At 54.8% G+C, this 18,963-nt stretch overlaps 1 protein-coding gene across 2 annotated transcripts; it reads left to right on the top strand.

Moving 5' to 3' along the window:
* The first annotated feature begins 11,074 nt into the window (after window positions 1-11,074).
* CDC42EP1 (CDC42 effector protein 1) lies at window positions 11,075-18,913 on the top strand. 2 transcript variants are annotated; one of them, XM_061124598.1, is made up of 3 exons: window positions 11,075-11,211; window positions 15,569-16,333; window positions 17,673-18,913. In XM_061124598.1, exons 2-3 carry the CDS (start codon window positions 15,871-15,873, stop codon window positions 18,293-18,295), a joined length of 1,086 nt encoding a protein of 361 aa, XP_060980581.1. In that variant the 5' UTR covers window positions 11,075-11,211; window positions 15,569-15,870; the 3' UTR covers window positions 18,296-18,913. The 2 variants fall into 2 exon arrangements, with proteins under 2 accessions (XP_060980581.1, XP_060980582.1); XM_061124599.1 differs by having other exon boundaries at window positions 11,080-11,174.
* The last annotated feature ends 50 nt before the right edge of the window (window positions 18,914-18,963 follow it).

The raw sequence follows: 18,963 nt of genomic DNA, 5'->3' as shown, positions 1-18,963 counted from the left end.
TGGCAGTGGCTTGCTGAGATCACCTAACTCAGTCATGGTGAAGCTAAACCACACTCATGCTCAAGGAGCTGATTCTCAGGCTGGTCCATCCCCCAGCCTCACCCCAGCATCTGGCCCAGCACCCACAGACCAGCACACAGCCTCCACCAGGAGGTGCCAGCCACCCCCCCACCCAGGCTCCAGCCCAAGAAGAATGCAGCCTGACCCTCCCCGTGGGAGCTCTGGTCAGCAGGCCTTGGCAGGAGAGAGGCTGGCTGAGTCAATAAGAGGCTGGCAGGGGCTCAAGCTGCCCACCAAGGTGGAGTCAGGGTCCTAGAGGGGGCAGCCCACTCCCCACCCCTCACTCTCCATGAGACCCTCCCTCCTGCTGCTCGCTGGGCCTGTTAACCCCTGCACGCCTGACAGGGGAATGGCCTGGTGAGAATCATTTGGTCAATCACCCTGAAGGAAGGTGCAGTGGGACCTCAGGTAGTCACTTCACCTCCCTGGGCCCATTTCTTTACCTGTGAGATGCTTTCCTTACCCCTGAGGATGGTGTCAGAGTCTTTATGAATTAATAAACATTACTCTGCACAAGACCGTGATGCTGGCAAAGACTGAAGGCAGGAGAAGGGGACGACAGACGATGAGATGGTTGGATGGCATCACTGACTTGATGGACATGAGTTTGAGCAAGCTCCGGGAGTTGGTGACAAACAGGGAAGCCTGGCGTGCTGCAGTCCATGGGGTCACAAAGAGTCAGACACGATTGAGCAACTGAATTGAACTGAACTCTGCACATATGGCTTCCCAGGTGGGACTAGTGGTAAAGAACCTACCTGCCAATGCAGGAGATGTAAGAGACCCCTGGGTTGAGAAGATCCCCTGGAGGAGGAAAGGGCAACCCACTCCAGTATTCTCGCCTGGAGAATCCCATGGACAGAGGAGCCTGGCGGGCTAGAGTCAATGGGGTTGCAAAGAGCCAGACATGACTGAAGCGACTGAGCAGACACACACGCACTCTGCACATAAAACTATACAAGCCACTGCATCTCCCCTCGGCAAGCTGGGGTGCAGATTCCTCAGTCCAGAGGCAATGGCTGTGCCCTATTGCCAGGTGCTGAGGAGTTACTTAAAGAGTGCTTACTGTGACGTGACAGTTCAGTTCGTGAAACAACCCAGAACAATACAAACAGCCTAAACATCTGCAATCATTATGACACAACCCCAACCTGTGTTTGTAAAGCTTCTTTCCTAGCCACCTTCTTTGATTGCAGGCGTTATTATTCCCATGTTACAGGTGAGAAAACTGAGGCACAGCGAGGCCAAAGAACTTACCCAAGATCCACAGCTGGGGCTGGTGGGAGCCAGGTCTTCTGATTCCTGGCAGACATTTGGAAGGGAGAAAGTCACGGGCATTTGGGTGCAGCCCCAGGAGGTGAGGGAGGAGCAGTGAGCAGTGCTTATGGGGAGCTGATTTCTGCTCCATTTCAGGAGGACTTTCCAGTCACCAAAGAGGTGTAAGTAAAGGCAACATCCACCAGTCAAGGAGCCTTCTTAGCAACCCAGCGCCAGGAGAATGTGCGTGCCACACGCGGGGTTCCTCCCCACGTCCTCACACTGGGAGGACAGCCCCTCTTCATGGGCAGCAGGGCACTATGGATGCCACAGATCGAGGCTCATATCCAGTGGGGCTACTTCCAAGCCCTGAGAGGCTGAGGAGGTAACATCACATCCTTGGCGTCAGTTTCCTTACCTGTATAATGGTGTTGTGAGGATTAAGGCCGATGCCAGTAAAGCACCAAGCCCAGAGTTCAAGCTCGCATCTGGCACTAAGCGGGGGGCTTAATTACCATTCCCCTCACTTCTGTTTGTTCTCTTTTTAAAATAATTTTATTTATTTATTTATTTTTGGCTGTGCTGGTTCTTCGTTGCTGTGCAGACTCTGCCCTAGTTGCAGCAAGCGGGGGCTACTCTCTAGCTGTGATGCGCCGGCTTCTCATTGCAGTGGCTTCATTTTTGGAGCCCAGGCTCCAGGGCACGCGGGCTTCAGTAGTTGTGGTTCCTGGGTTCACAAGCTCAATAGCTGTGGCACATGGGCTGAGTTGCTCCGTGGCATGTGGGAATCTTCCCAGATCAGGGATCGAACTCGTGTCTCCTGCATTGGCAAGCAGATTCTTTACCACTGAGCCACTGTCAGGAAGCCGTCCTCTCCCTTCTGATCATCCTTCTCTTATCATCTGTGCAGGAAAGGAAAGAGGAAACCAGGAGCTAAGAAGCAGTGTGGGAAGGGGACCCTGGGATGAACCCAGGATTCAGTGCCCGGGGTACTCCAGCTATACAGACAACAGGTAGGGGCCACGGGCCAGTGGGAAGGGTTTTCCCCCTCCGTTTCTGCGTCCATTACACAGAGGAGATCACGTTCGTACAAGCGCTGCATCTATCAAAGTGGACCAGCTTCTGTTAGACGAAAATAGATGGACCCATGGATCCAGGAATGAGTCTGTAGTTGTGGGGGTGAGGAAGGAGCCCCCTGTCCCACCCAGGCAGGACCACGTGCAGCCCCAAGGGCCGGGCTGGGCTGGAGGAGGCCATGCTGGAGATGGTCAGGGCAAGGCAGGGCTGGCCTCCAGCCCACCGGCCTATCTCTCAGGCCAGGCGGGGCAGCAGAGAATAGGCCATTGTTTCTGCTCCTCAAACACTTTTCCTGTCTCCCCGCCCGCCTCTCCTTTCTCCATACCCACCCCTCCTCATGTTGAGAACAAAGGTCTCCTGGAGGACCCCCCCTACCCCAAAACTGCCCTTCCATCCAGGTCTCCGGCCACCTGGTCCAGCTTTGAAGAAGCCACCCCATCACCCCTGCGATGACAGGGGCACCCAGCCCTGACCCCTCTGCTATCCCTCCCCACCCCCTGCAGCTCCAGGCACCTCAGACACCCACTCCCCCCTCCATCCATCCATCTGACTGTCTTCCTCAGGGGTGGGGCTGGAGGAACTGACCCCACATCCTTCCTCAGCACCCCCCCCCCCCAACTTCTTGTCCTGTTCTCCAGGAGAAAGGGAGCCTGTGGGGGGAGGGGGCTTCCCCTCCCCCATTTCCCTGCGGAGCAGTGAATAAGGAACCAGAGCTGTGTTGGCCTGGAAGGCTCCGGCTGAGAAAACTCTTCCACTCGACCAGTGCTTTTCCCAGAGCCTGGAATTCCAGAGGCGTTTCCGGCCCTGACAGCTGCCTGCCTCTGGGAGCCATGCTCTCCCTGTAGGCCTCACAGTCCCGCCCTCTAAAATACCCTTGGGATTAACTCCCATCCTGACCCTCCTGCTCCCAAAAAGCCACTGACACCCAGGCATCACCTCAAGAAACAACCGAGCAGGGACAGCCAGGGACTCATCTATCATCACCCAGCCCCCAGGCCAGTCCCGGGTGCCCCAGCAATTCAGTCATCACTCCAGCTGACACCCTCATGGCACACACACCCATGCCAGACACACACGCTCGGCGTACCCTGCCTGTCTCTCACACCTTCTGGTTTGCACAGCTTCACACGTCTGCGTAGAGCTGCGTGTCACCTCCTCCAGGCAGCCTTCCTGGAGCTCTGCCAAGTGTGTGCTCTGTCGGAGCCTTAACTCTCTGTGACCCTGTCTGCTTCGTCCTGCTAGGCTGGCAGCCGGCACACAAGAGGAACTCAGCAGACGCTCGCTCGCTCACGCTGAAGGCAGCCGTGGGGTCTGTGTGTGGCTGGGGACTCCAGTTCCACTGCTGACTCGCTGTGCAGTCCTGGCAAGTCTCTGGGCTTCAGCGTTCTCAGAAGCCCACTGAGGCCCTGACCCTTCCCACCAAGTGTTGACTCTTGGGGGTCTGAGTAGGAGGAAGGAACTAGAACGGAAGGGCATAAGCTTCCTTCCAGGAGGGTCTCTGTCCCCTTGCTTCCTTCAGAGCACATTCCTATCCTCAAGGTCAGCCAGGAAAAAGAAAAAAACATGGGGCCCGCTTGCTGCAGACCTCTGCTAATGAGAAAGCCCAAGAAGGATCCCAGGACACCCCAGGGTCTGTGACACCTGAGGGCAGCCACTGCTGGGGAAAGGGCTGAGGCCCAGCCCAGCCCACACCACAGAAGGCCGAGCGCTGTGTTCAAGGCCTCTCTCCCATCCTCCACAGTAGACCCTCCCCAGCTCACCTTCTCCCCTCGTGAGACCAGCTCTCTCCCAAGCTCAACTGTGCTCACTCTTACCCCAAAACACGAGGCCCAGATCAAATGCCACCTCCTCCAGGAAGTCTCCCTGGACCTCCTCAGTCAGTCCTCTGCCTGCCTAGCCCCTTCTACTGCTGTTTTGGCCCTTCAGCCCCCACCAATTCCTGGCCTCAATCTTTCCCACCAGAGCAGACAAATCGCTGAGAACAAGGACTGCATGTGGCCTGACCTACAGCAGGCACTTGCTTACTTAATGTGTGTTAAGTGAAACTGTCTCCTGGGGAAAGGAAAATTCCAACAGTAGTTAATAACTATAGCCACCTTTTCTTGACCATCAGCTACAAGTCAAGTAGTGAACTTGATGGCTCATCACAAATGAGGCCCAGGTAAGGAAGTGGCTCGTTCAAGGTCACTCTGCTAGGGCAGCGGTCCCCAACCTTTTTGACAACAGGGACCAGTTTCACGGAAGACGATTTTTCCATGGAATTGGGGTGGGGAGTGGTTTCAGAATGATTCAAGTGCATTATATTTATTGTGCACTTTATTTCTATTATTATTATATCAGTTCCACCTCAGATCATCAGGCATTAGATCCCAGAGGTTGGGGACCCCTGTGCCAGTGAGAGGCAAAGTCAGGATTTGCACTTCAGTTGGTCTGACTGGGAAGTGCATGCTGGATGCCAGAAGTGAGAAACACGGGGCTGGCACCCTCAGCCCCACCGCCAGTCTCCCCAGGCTGGGGACCTAAGCCCTCAGCACAGACCACTTGGAGAACACAATGCCGCCTACTTCCCTGCAATGCCCAGGTCGGTCTGAGCCCCTGCCAGGAGTCCAGTCCATAGAGGGTGTTCCTGGCATGGTGCAAGGAGGGGTGTACCTGCCCTCGTGACGGTTGCAGACCAGTTGGGGTGACAAGGACCTGCTTCCTATGCTGGCCATAGGGAGGTGATATTGCAAAGCAGTTTTCAAGGATGCTTTGCCTACGGGTGACCCACTGATGGAGGTGAGAGAGGTATGTGCCCGTGAGAAAAATAAGGACATGCTCAGAAACTCATGCTGGTCAGCAGAGGCCAGGTGTGAGTTGATATAAGGTTATCATAGGATGGACAGGGAAATGAGTGCATGAGACCGTGGAGGGACAGGCAGTGGGTAGACGGCTGGGGGTGATGGCAGTAGAACAAGGCTGCTGGATGGATGGGGCGGGGGAGGCGCATATATCAGTGGGTAAATGGATAGGGGTGGGAGGAAGCACAGGCAGGTAAGTGGATGTATCAGTGGGGGTAGATAGATAATGAGTAAAGGTGTAGGCAGTGGGTCAACTGAAGATTAGTAAGTAGTTAGGTGACTGGATGGGTGTGAGTGGTAGGTTAACAGATGTAAATTGGTGGTTAAACAAATGGGTAGAAGGATAAGTAGATGGATGGAGAGGAGTGTGGGTGGTGGGCAGATGAGTGGACACTCAAAAGACAGTCCTCACTGGGAATTCCCTGGCAGTCCTATGGTTGGGACTTTGAGCTTCCACTGCAGGGGGCGTGGGTTAGAACCCTGGTTGCAGAACTGAGATTCCACATACTGCATGGCATCTCCAAAAAAAAAAAGAAAGAAAGAAAAGACAGAAGACTGAGAAGACCAATCAAAATCAGTCAATGAGCAGATGCATACGCTGACCAAAAGCCAAGCCAGACTTCGGGATGGAAAGGATGCACCCTCTAGGAAGCGGCTGGGATGCAGGCTGAAAGATGTGGCCAACTCCCTCACTCAAGGCTCCCACTCCAAACCTCATTGGAGCCTGGTGGGCAGCCACTGGCATTCCTGGGTCCCCAAAGGGGAGGCAACCCTGTTAGCTGTGCCCTGCCCCCTCCACTCCAGCGCCAAAGAGGTCTCCCTGCCCAGAGACCGCCCCCTTCCCATAAGCCCCGTGCCTCGGCCCACCCAGCCTGCAGGGTGAACTGAGGGAGCAGCTGAGCTCTGAGATTACAGTCCAAGGGGCCTGGTTCCTCAGGACAGGGGAGGAGAGCGGGGCCTCCTGAACTCCAGGCAGCCAGTCCCACCTAGCAGCTCCCCGTCCCCAGCTGGCAGGCATTTGTTCTGCATTCTGCACGGTGATTACAACTCTGCCAGGGTTAACCCCTGCGCTCCTGGGCACAGTCCCTTGACAAGGGAAAGAAGGCGACCACAGGAAATTGGGAGAGGAGAAAACCATGGGAAATGGGGACTGCCCATCCCTGCATCTTTCACAAGGATGCCCAGACTCCTCCCTTTCTCCCATTTCCAGAAAGAAAAACTGAGTTGGATCCTTCAATCAGGAGTGGAGCCAGGAACAGGAATGCAGCCTACATAGAGAAGTACTTCTATCTGGAGGGAGGCTTAGAATGAGGGGAGAGCGCCTCTGGCCTCAGTTTACCTATCTGTAAAATGAGTTGCAGAATTTCTGACTCATAGAATGCCTTACAATAAGCTAGCAGAGACAAAGTGAGTGGCACAAAGTAGGAAGTTTGCTGAGTCATGTCCAGCTCTTTGTGACCCCATGGACTGCAGCACGCCAGGCTTCCCTGTCTTTCACTGTCTCCCAGTTTTCTCAGATTCACGTGCATTGAGTTGGTGATGCTATCTAACCATCTCATCCTCTGCTGCCCTCTTCTCCTTTTGCCTTCAGTCTTCCCCAGCATCAGGGTCTTTTCTAATGAGTCAGCTCTTCACATCAAGTGGTCAAAGTAATGGAGATTCAACTGCAGCATCAGTACTTTCAATGAATATTCAGGGTCAATTTCTTTTAGGATTGACTGGTTTGATCTCCTTGCAGTCCAAGGGACTCTTAAGAGTCTTCTCCAGCACCACAATTCAAAAGTGTCAGTTTTTCGGTGTTCAACCTTCTTTATGGTCCAACTCTCACATCCATACATAACGACTGGAAAAGCCAAAGCTTTGACTATACAGACCTTTGTCGGCGAAGTGACATCTCTGCTTTTTAATACGCTATCTAGGTTTGTCATGGCTTTTCTTCCAAGGAGCAAGTGTCTTTTAATTTCAAGGCTGCAGTCACTATAAGCAGTGATTTTGGAGCCGAGAAAAACAAAATCCGTCACTGCTTCCACTTTGTTCCTTCTATTTGTCATGAAGTGATGGGACCTGATGCCATGATCTTAGTTTTTTTAATTCACTGAAGGCCTCAGACATCACACGAAACTGCTTCCTTTGCCAGATGCTCTGGGCAATCTTCTGACTAGAGTGATGTGTAATTTATTGTCTAACCAGGTCATCTTTGAGAATGAAAGGAAGTCTTATTAATAATTATGCTGGGTCAACCTGCCTGACTTCAGGCTCTACTACAAAGCCACAGTCATCAAGACAGTATGGTACTGGCACAAAGACAGAAATATAGATCAATGGAACAGAATAGAAAGCCCAGAGATAAATCCACGAACCTATGGACATCTTATCTTCGACAAAGGAGGCAAGGATATACAATGGAAAAAAGACAACCTCTTTAACAAGTGGTGCTGGGAAAACTGGTCAACCACTTGTAAAAGACTGAAACTAGAACACTTTCTAACACCATACACAAAAATAAACTCAAAATGGATTAAAGATCTAAATGTAAGACCAGAAACTATAAAACTCCTAGAGGAGAACATAGGCAAAACCCTCTCCGACATAAATCACAGCAGGATCATCTATGACCCACCTCCCAGAATATTGGAAATAAAAGCAAAAATAAACAAATGGGACCTAATGAAACTTAAAAGCTTTTGCACAACAAAGGAAACTATAAGCAAGGTGAAAAGACAGCCCTCAGATTGGGAGAAAATAATACCAAACGAAGCAACAGACAAAGGACTAAATTCAAAAATATACAAGCAACTCCTGCAGCTCAATTCCAGAAAAATAAATGACCCAATCAAAAAATGGGCCAAAGAACTAAACAGACATTTCTCCAAAGAAGACATACAGATGGCTAACAAACACATGAAAAGATGCTCAACATCACTCATCATCAGAGAAATGCAAATCAAAACCACAATGAGGTACCATTACACGCCAGTCAGGATGGCTGCTATCCAAAAGACTACAAGCAATAAATGCTGGAGAGGGTGTGGAGAAAAGGGAACCCTCTTACACTGTTGGTGGGAACGCAAACTAGTACAGCCGCTATGGAGAACAGTGTGGAGATTTCTTAAAAAACTGGAAATAGAACTGCCATATGACCCAGCAATCCCACTCTTGGGCATACACACCGAGAAAACCAGATCTGAAAGAGACACGTGCACCCCAATGTTCATTGCAGCACTGTTTATAATAGCCAGGACATGGAAGCAACCTAGATGCCCATCAGCAGACGAATGGATAAGGAAGCTGTGGTACATATACACCATGGAATATTACTCAGCCATTAAAAAGAATTCATTTGAATCAGTTCTAATGAGATGGATGAAACTGGAGCCTATTATACAGACTGAAGTAAGCCAGAAAGATAAAGAACATTACAGCATACTAACACATATATATGGAATTTAGAAAGATGGTAATGATAACCCTATATGCAAAACAGAAAAAGAGACACAGATGTACAGAGCAGGCTTTTGGACTCTGTGGGAGAAGGTGAGGGTGGGATGTTTCGAGAGAACAGCAACGAAACATGTATATTATCTATAGTGAAACAGATCACCAGCCCAGGTTGGATGCATGAGACAAGTGCTCGGGCCTGGTGCACTGGGAAGACTCAGAGGGATCGGGTAGAGAGGGAGGTGGGAGGGGGGATCGGGATGGGGAATACATGTAAATCCATGGCTGATTCATGTCAATGTATGACAAAACCCACTACAATATTGTAAAGTAATTAGCCTCCAACTAATAAAAATAAATGAAAAAAATTTTTTTTTTAATTACAGTAAAAAAAAAAATTATTCTGGGATATTGGGCATCATGTGGGACTCTCCTGGGCAAACCAGGACATATGGACAACTTGCCACAGCTGGAGGCTTTGGGAAAGTCATTTTGCTTCTCTGCAAAATGGACCTGATGGCAGTATTGTCCCTACAGGGATCTCACATGGATTCAGTGATGAGCAGGTGAGGGGCGACAGGGCCTGGTTGTCGTTCTGTTGTTGCTGTTTAGTTGCTAAGTCATGTCTGACTCTCAGTCCTACCGTCACCTCAGCAAGCACTGGAATTCTCTAAACCTCAGTTTCCCCATCTGTCCTGCTGGGGAAATAACCTCCTCCCTTGGTGGCTAGCATGCACATTCTGGGAGCCCAGGTGGCACTAGAGGTAAAGACTCTACCTACCAAGGCAGGGGGCTTCCCTTGTGGCTCAGCTGGTAAAGAATTTGCCTGCAATGAGGGAGATCTGGGTTCGATCCCTGGGTTGGGAAGATCCCCTGGAGAAGAGAAAGGCTACCCACTCCAGTATTATGGCCTGGAGAATTCCACGGACTGTACAGTCCATGGGGTCGCAAAGAGTCGACATGACTGAGCGACTTTCACTTTCACTTCACTTTCACCAAGGCAGGAGGCATAAGAGACTCCATCCCTGGGTTGGGAAGATCCCCTGGAGAAGGACATAGCAACCATTCCCGTATTCTTGCCTGGAGAATCCCATGGACAGAGGGGCCTGGTGGACTACAGTCATGGGGTTGCAAAGAGTCAGACACAACTGAAGCAACTGAGCATGCACATGAAGGAGGTACAGCCAAAAAACCTCTTTCCGTGTGTGTACATACGGCCCCTCCTCCTCCAGCCACACCTGCCTCCTGCGTGCGGATCCTTAGTTCTAAGCCTTTGCTTGTTCTGTCTCTTGCCGGGTGTGTGTGCATTCCCACTGCCCTTCCCTCTGCCTGTGTGTCCTCTGCAGCTTAACTCAGGAATCACCTCTTCCAGGACACCTTGCTGAGCCCCGCCCGTCTCCTGCAGACTCTGTTATGGGGCTGTGTGCAAGGACAGCCCCCAGATCTTCCTGCTCAGGAAGCTCATAGTCCAAGAGGAACATCGTTCCTGTTGTTCAGTCTCTAAGTTGTGTCCAACGTTGAAACAGCATAAGCCGGGGATCAGAGGTCCATCTCCCCTCCTTGAGGACAGCACAGAGTCCTGTGCATGGCTGATTCCCTGACCCTCATGGGTGGAGTTGGGGGTGCTCAATGAAGCTTCGGGAACCCACCCATCCGAGATGTGACCTCATGTAATTAATTCTTCAGCAAGTCTGCTAGGTGCTGACACAGCAGAGAACACTTAGCCACATAACAGCTTATGCCTGCTGTTATTATCCCATTTTACAGATGGGAAAACCAAGCAGTGACCAGCAAAGGACAGGAAACCAGGCTGTTGGGTTCCAGGGTCCACAGCCTTGACCACAACACCACACCACTCTACCAGTGGCCTGGCCCCAGTGTGGCTCATGTCTGTGTTCTGGTAACCTCGGGGTGGGGGTGAAGGAGCTGTACTGGAGCAAAAAGGAAAGGGGGGTTAGGAGAAAGGGAGTGGGTATCCCAGCTTGTAGAACTTAAGGTTTAAGCAGGAGTCGGGCATGCAGGGCCTCGGAGATCTGGCTTCCAGGTTCCCCAGACTCCCACAAGCAGCGGCTGGAGAGCCCAGCAAGCGAAGTTGTCAGGTCAGGCACCCCAAGGCCCTGCGAGGAGACGGTGGAAGAGGGTTTGGGAGCTGGGGACCCAAGTCACCTCGCCCGGGCAACCTGCACGTTCCCGGTTCCCCCTGCCCAGGGCAGCCTACAAGAGCCTGACCTGGCGCCCCCTCCAGCTTTCGCAGTCGCCGCTCGGGGCGGCCCGATCGGTGCCCGGGACAGGGGGCCCCGCCCCGCCCGCGGCCGGGAGGAGAGAGGGGGGAGGAGGGAGCGCGCCCACACCCCGCCCCCGCCCCCGGAGCCAGCCCGCGGAGCCCGCGGCCAGGGCGGCGCAGACCGGCCCAGCCACTCGCCAGGGCTGCGCGCGGGGACGCGCTGCCGCCGCCGCCGCGTCCGCCCTTCACCCCCGGCTCTCGGGGCGCGCGGAGAGAAGGTAACCGCGAGTTGGCCCGCTGGTCGTCGAGCCCAGGGTGAGCGTGGACGCGGGCAGGGGAATCGCGGCGCCGAAAGGTCTTGGCACCCCCTAGGTTCTTGGGACCGGGGCAGGGGAGGGGGCCAGCCTGCCAAAGTCGCCCCGGGTGCCAAGGGACAGGCCGGGAGCTCCGGCCGCGGGAGCGGCGCGGGGACGCTCCAAGTTTTCGGTGGTTTCGCCCTGGTCCCGGCGAGTAAAGGGCGGCAGAGAATTGGAAGGTAAAGCGGGTTGAGGGAGGAGGGGGCGAGCCGAGGGCCGTCTACGCTCCTTCCTGCCCTGGGAAAGGAAGGGAAGGAACGGGGAGGGGGCCATGTGTCGGAATGTCGGGCCCCTTGGCGAGGCTGGCGGGGAGAGCGGGAAGTGGGGGGGGACCGCTGGGGAGATGGTCCAGGCACCCTGCCCCCTCCCCAACCGCCGCATTCCAGGCCGGAGCGGCGGGTGAGGTCATCCCGTCCGGTTCCCCTCGGGCCAAGGCAGCCGGCTGCCCCCTTCCCCGCGGAGCGACGACCCTCCAGCATTCTAACCCCGTGCCTCCCAGAGGGAATGCTTTCTGGCCAAAATCTTTCCGGGACTTCCCATCCCGACCGCCCTCGAGACTGTTCTGTTCTCGCCAAGCCATCTGAGACTCACGAAGTTTGAAACGCATTTTCTGGATCGGGAAACTGAGGCTCAGAGTGGCGAAAGGGCTGGCCCGCGGAGGCCGCAGCTGCGCAACACGCGGCGCAGGGTCTGGAACCGAGGATTTGGGGAGACCCTGCCGTTAGGCCAATCAGCCTCGGCGTCAAAGGCTGATTCGGCTCTAACTTGGGGTCCATGGTGCTCCCTCCTACTGTCCCCCTTGACGGCCTGAGAACAGGGTCTCCGCTGCCACTGTGGACAACGTGCTATCCTTTTGCTCGCCTCAGTTTCTGCCTCTTGAAGCGGCTGGACTTTGAGTAGCATGAAAAGGCAGCCCCCAGGGAGTTAACCCCTTATTCGGGGAGGCTAGAACAGCCCTAACGGAGACAGGGTCCCTCTGTCCAGCGGTAAGGATGGTGTTACTACCCAGCTGGACACTTGCCGGAGGGGTGCTGTGAGCAGGGAGTGGCTTCCAGGATGAGAGGTGGTGCCCCCTAGGGGCCTGCGGGTGACTCCCAGGTGAGCCCTAGGGTGTCGCCACCCCCACCCCCGCCTCACCCTTGCCTCTGCCCCCTCCCCCAAGGCCATCAGACAGCCCTTGGCCTCCTCCAACCGCAGGCACTTCCACAGTGGCCCCTGTCGGCCTCTCCTAACCGCGAGGTCCCTACTTCCGGCCCCAAACTTTGTCCTTGTGGTCACCACTGCTATTGAGTAAACTCCTACCCAAGTACCCAGGCCTGACTATCTGTTGGCTAAACTGAATCTGCAGGGCTGGGTCTCCTGCCTCCCTGGCCTGCCCTGCTGAGCTCAGCAGCTGGGCATCTGCTCGGCACTCCTGGAGCCTTCACCCACTCTCCTGCCTTTTACTGTTGAGGTTGGTAGACTCCTGACTTCCCCAATGGCTCAGCAGATAAAGAATGCACCTGCAATGCAGGAGACCCAGGAGATGCAGGTTTGATCCCTAAGTCGGGAAGAGCCCCTGGAGGAGGAAATGATAACTTACTCCATTTTTCTTCCCTGGAAAATCCCGTGGACCGAGGAGTCTGGTGGGCTGCAGTCCATGGGGCCACAAGACTAAGCAACTAACAACAGTAGATTCCTGGGGAGGTTCCTGGCCACGCCTCTCTTTTTGCTCTCCAACCTGGGGCAAGTCAGTTTCCTTTCCATGTCTCATTTTTTCCGTCTGTAAAATGGGTGTTTGTGAGCATTAGCAGGTAGTATTCCTGGCTTGGTGAGCAAAGAGAGGCCACGTACCTGGACAGCCAGAGCCCTGCTTGCTCCGGGGCCAGGTGGGGCACACCTAACCACCAGTGATACCCGATGATCAGCTTCAAGGGCCAAATAGGCTCCATCAAGGTTGGAGCCTCTCCTGTCTCTCCAGAATGAGAGACATTATTAGTGTAAGAATGTTGGCTTTGAACCCAGCCCTGCTTCAGGATCCAAGGGTTTAATTACAGCGCCTTCCACTCTTAAAACTCTCCTGGGAGAGGACCAGCCTTGTTTTGCACGTGGGAGAACAGGTCCCCAGTAGCAGTGCCCTGTCCTTGGCTGCAAAGTGCCACGGATGTCCCTACAGCAGTGGGCAGGGTGGAGAGCTTCTGGAGGTGCCCAGAGGCATTTGAGACATGGGCTTATCACAAGACTCGGGCAGAAGCTGGTGTCTCAAGTCAAAGTGGCCACAGGGGTGGGGTGGGGACCAGGACCCCTTTTGCTGAGAAAGGAGGGGCTGGGGAGAAGTAGATGTGGCCACATGATGGACATAGTGACCTTTCCTCATGACATTTCAGAATGACACCCCCCCCCCCCAGTTCCCTCCCCTCTGTCCCCAGATTCAGTCCTCAGCAGAGCAAGGAAATGGCCCATGCGAGGTACCTGCCACGTGACCCTGGCCAAGTTCCTTCTCTCCAACCCTTGGCTCATCCTGTAAAATGGGCTAACCCTCCAGCTTCAGGGCTGTTGGAGAATCAGATGACATCATGCAGTGGCTGTCCAACTGCAGAGCGCTTCATTACTTCAGCAAACATTCCACAAGGACGTCTTGGTGCTGGGGGTGCCAGGGAAAGGAATGATTCAGATACCCCCCACCCCTGGTGAGGGGAGGAGTCAGGGTTGGGGGAGGATCCTATGGTGGGAAGGAAAGAGAATGCAGTCAGAAAACAAAGCAAGCTTTGTCTTCTTGCCTCCTTTGTTTTTATCTTGTTATTTAACCTATTTTGAATTTCAAATAACATTTGAAGGGCAGTATTGAGATTTTTATGCTTGGAGGTGGCCGCAATTTTTTTTTTTTTAAAGTTGATGCTCAGATCTAGGTGTTAAGAATCATTATCAACTTTTATCAGCTCGGGTCCCAGGTCTGGGAAGGTAAATGACTTGCCCAAGGACACACTGTAAGGCCACTAAATCCTCTACCTGCCCTCACTCAGATGGTGGCAAGGTATGAAGGTATGAAGGTATCACAGAGAACTACTGGTACTGATTGGGCACTTGGCCGTGTGCAGAGCCCAAGCTGAGCGCTGGAGGGAGGGAGGCAGGAAAATCCAGGCCCCACCCTTAGAGTATGTTGCGATCTGGAGAGACAAGACAGGGCTCCACGGGCCACTAAAAGCCAAGTGAGTCAGAGGCTCTGAAATGACATCTCTACTTGTTCTCTTAACATGACCTTGAAGAAGCTTGGCCTCTCCGGGCCACAGGAAAATCAAATATGGGACCATAGGTTCATAGGTGTCCTCCACTGTATACTCCTAGGGTAGTAGAAGGGGTGGTGTCAAACCAAGGGAAGCTTAGAGAAGATTGGGATGGGGGAGGAGGGTGGGGAAGAGATCAGGACAGCAGGGAGTAGGCAAAGAACAGCTTTTGGCTCCAGCTGAGCTTTTTCCGAAACTTGTTCCCTGGTAACAAGGCCTTGACATCAATTTGAAAAAAAATATAATGTTCTTCCTGCGGGCCTTCTCAGAGCCTTGAATGTGCTCAGACATGTAATAAGCAGCTGGAAAAACCACTTTTGACCACAGGATCCTTTTTCCAGGAAGCATTCAGAAAGCGAAGGGTTCTGCTGGTTACACAGCAGTTCATAAAGCCTTCGCCTGTCACCTCCAAGCCTCTCTGAGGGGACGACAGTTGAACCCACCAAGAAGGGAGGTGATTTAACTCCACCCGCCAGCAGGAGGCAGTGTAGCTGGGGGCTCAAGGGCTCTGGGGTTGGAGGCTCTGCTTCACCATTGCCTACTGTGTAGCCTCAGGCAAATCCCTTCATTTCTTTGGGCTTCAGTGTCTCTTCTCAAGGCTATAGTGCCTCCCTGGAGGTTTAATGAGTGATGAATATAAGCCATTGGCACTCAGTAGGTGCTTCATCAATGGGGACCATGTAAAGACCATTCATAGGTTTTAACCAGTATACAGTTGAAGAAGCGTACAGCTCCATGAATTTTTTGTGCCCCCTCCCAGTCTATATCTGTTCAAAGGCAATCACAATTCTGATTTCTATCACTGTTGTTTTGTTTTGTTGTTGTTAGTTGCTAAGTCCTGTCCGACCCCATGGACTATAGCCTGCCAGGCTCTTCTGTCCATGGGATTTTGTTTCACCTGCACTTAAATGTCCTGGATGTGGAATCATGCCCTGTGCCCTTCTCTGTGGGTCTGTTCAGCATTTTCTCCATGATCCTCATTATGTATTCTCTTTAGCTGTTATTATTTGGACCAAGAAGCCCCCAGGCCCTCCACTACCTTCTTTCTCTTAGGTCTCCACTCCTGGGCAGGAGAAGGACTGTCCACGTCTGAGGCACATTTGGTGCCATCTACGTCCTTGGTCAGAACATCTGCAGCTCCTTCCACGGGACTGGGAGCCAGGCCTCGGGGCAGACAAGCCATGGACCCCCCACAGCCTCAGCATGTGAGGGCAGCACCTTAGCACAGAGGGGCAGCCTCCGTCCACCCTCTCCCACCAAGGAGGAGGGAGCTGAGAAGTGGACCCTTCACCTAGCCCAGCGCCCTCCCCAGGCCCCAGTGGGCATGTACCAGCAGCTGTGAACAGCCAGAGCCGATGCCGGGCCCCCAGGGGGCCGGAGGAGCCCCGGCCATGAACCTGGGCAAGCTCTCACCCGTGGGCTGGGTGTCCAGCTCGCAGGGGAAGAAGCGGCTGACCGCAGACATGATCAGCCCCCCACTTGGGGATTTCCGCCACACCATGCATGTGGGCCGCGGCGGGGATGTCTTCGGTGACACCTCCTTCCTCAGCAACCATGGTGGCAGCTCAGGGAGCACCCACCGCTCACCCCGGGGCTTCCTGGCCAAGAAGCTGCAGCTGGTGCGGAGGGTGGGGGCCCCGCCCCGGAGGATGGCTTCTCCGCCCGCACCCTCGCCTGCTCCACCGGCCATCTCCCCCATCATCAAGAATGCCATCTCCCTGCCTCAGCTCAACCAGGCGGCCTATGACAGCCTCGTGGTGGGCAAGCTCAGCTTTGACCGCAGCCCTGGCAGCTCCACGGACGGCCACTCTGCTTACGGTGAGGGCCTGGGCTGTCTGCTCATTTTTCAGGGGCTGAGGTGCAGCGGGTTTGATGGTTCAGCCAACCCTCCAAGTGAGCTCTTTTCCCCGCAGTAGTTTGGTCTCCATGCAAGTCAGACCCAAACCCCAGATCTTGGATGGCGAGGGTGGGTCACAGGGCAGGAACCAGTTCACTCCCCAAAACACTGAGGTTGAGAGGTGAGGAGGTAGGGTTTGAATTCTGCCTTGCCCCTAAGCTGCCTCCCCTTCTCTGGGCCCTCGGCTAAGCCAGCCTACCACCCTCCTACCCCTCTCCTTTGCCTGCTTCAATGGAAGCAGCTCCCTTGTGTCAGAACAGTACAGTGGAGAGGTGGAGAGCCAGGGCCCTGGATTCAAATCCTGGTTCTGCCTGATTCTCAGTAAGCAAATTGACCTCTGTGAAGTCAAGTCCTGGCCTATATAATGGGCCCTTAGGGTCACTGCTAAGGTTGAGTGAAATGATAACACATATTCGATTGTGGCCTAGAATCTAGCATCGCACGCAGTAGGTGCTCAGGACATGGGAGCTGTTGCTCTGTTGTTATTTGAACAGAGGTTCCTATAACTTGACAAATTTGGAAAACCACTCACATGGACAGAAGCCAGAGGCCCTTCCTGCCAGCGTGGGGAGGGGTGGGTGTCACCTGGACTCCTCCTGGACAGCACAACTTGAGAACTGGGGCCCCCGCTGCCACCTGGTGACCATTCCCTGCCCTGCAGCTTTGCCCAGCCCCTCTGGTGCTCCCTGTCCAGGGGTGATGCTCAGAATCCCACTGAGGGCTGGTCCGCGGTCCCACCGCTGTATCCTAGGCCTGGAGGTCCTGGAGCCAAGGTCAGGGACAGAGGGCGTTTAGAGGGCATTTGCCTGTCCTTTGGGTCTTGATTTCTATGTCGTCAAACCGGCTGCTGGTTCTATCCTGTGCCCACAAGCCAGTGCATGTGCTATGGGTTCATGGCAGGGGACCGGGGTCATTCAAGTTCAGTGTTGGGCCTGAGAGTCAGGAGGTTTGAGCTCCAGGCTCAGCTCCAGCCCTTTAGACTTTGTGGCCCTGGGCGAGCCTTTCCCCTCGTCCCAAACTGAGCCTCACTTTCTTCATCTGCGAAATGGGATGAAGATTATGTCCATTTCCAGGGTTGACAGGAAGATCACACGAGAGACTATGGGGTTCACTGTATTGGAAAGATGGAGGAAGCTGCAGTCAGATCGGGGGGTGACTTGCTAAAGGCCACATAGCAAGCAGGTGTTGGTCCTGGCTCTGCCTTCCGCAATTCCTGGTTAGGGCCCCCAGCTCTGACCCTGGTCCCTATTTCTCTTCTAGGAGTGGACTCCGGGTTCTGCACCATCTCCCGCCTGCCTCGCCCAGAAAAGCCTCGTGACCGAGACCGTGATAGCTCCTTCCCCGCTGAGCCTGAGCTTCGACGTTCTGACTCCCTCCTGTCCTTCCGCCTGGACCTCGACCTTGGGCCCTCCCTCCTCACTGAGCTCCTGGGGGCCATGAGCCTCTCAGAAGGCTCTGCAGCGGAGACCCCAGCCCCGGCTCCTGCTGCAAGTCCCCCAGCCTCTGTTGCAAACCCCCCGGCCCCTGCCTCAAGCCCCTCACCTCGTGGACGCTGCCCCAATGGGGTAACCACCAGGTTGGGCCCAGTGGCCGAGGCAAGGGCCAGTGTGGTGGGAGAGGGCCCCCGTGTGCCTGCTGGTGAGGGCCCCGGCAGGCACTGGGGAGCTGTCTCGGGTGGCAGCCAAAGCTGCCGCCACTACACTGAGGTAGATGCTCGGGGCGAGGGGGTGGGGGCGTTGTCCCAGGTTCGGGCCTCCTGGGGGAGCCTGGACGAAGAGTGGGGGGCATCCCAGGCAGGCAGCAGGACCCCCGTGCCCAGCACAGTGCAGGCCAACACCTTCGAGTTTGCTGATGCTGAGGAAGACGACGAGGTCAAGGTGTGATTGGCTGGGCACGGGCTGAGAACCCTGGCCAGCCTCCGGGCACCGCCTGCGAGGAGCCCAGGTGCAGCCCCAGCCCCTGGCGGCTGGGTCTTGCCAACGACAGACCCCTCCACACCTCTGCTGGACAGACATGGGAGGGAGGCCAGGGGAGACCAGGCTTGTTCTGGGACCTGGGTGTTCCCCTGGGCCCTGCTCGGCCACTCCGCCTCCCTCCACTGCCACACCGGACCTCCGGACCTCTGGACCCAGTAGCCATTCCCTGGGCCCACCTTCCGCCCCAGGCCCCCCACCCGCTGGAAAGCCCAGCCTCACAGTGCAGCCTTTGTGTTGGGAAAGCTGTCCTTGCTGGGTGGGGGTGGGGAGCCTGCCACATAGAGCCTTTGTCTCCTCTCCCAAAGGGACCCTCGGCCCCAGCTCATCCTGGAGTTGCCCCCAGCAGGGTCCCTCCTGCCTGAGAGCCCCCAAGGCTGCCTCCGCAACATTCCCACCACCAGCCCCATGTCCCAAAAGCCTCAGAAAAGTCAGGTGTGACCTCACTGGGAGGGGGGAGGGTCCCACCTTCCCGTGCACCCCAGACCTGCCTCTGGGTCCTGATTAAAAAGGCTTTTTTTGATAAAAGGTGTCCCGCGAGATGCTTGAGGACCTGGGATGACAGTGTCCGCGCCACC

Source organism: Dama dama, chromosome 22 (assembly GCF_033118175.1).
Source record: "Dama dama isolate Ldn47 chromosome 22, ASM3311817v1, whole genome shotgun sequence".
Classification (NCBI taxonomy): Eukaryota; Metazoa; Chordata; class Mammalia; order Artiodactyla; family Cervidae; genus Dama; species Dama dama.
This window is presented reverse-complemented; position numbering and strand designations above follow the sequence as displayed.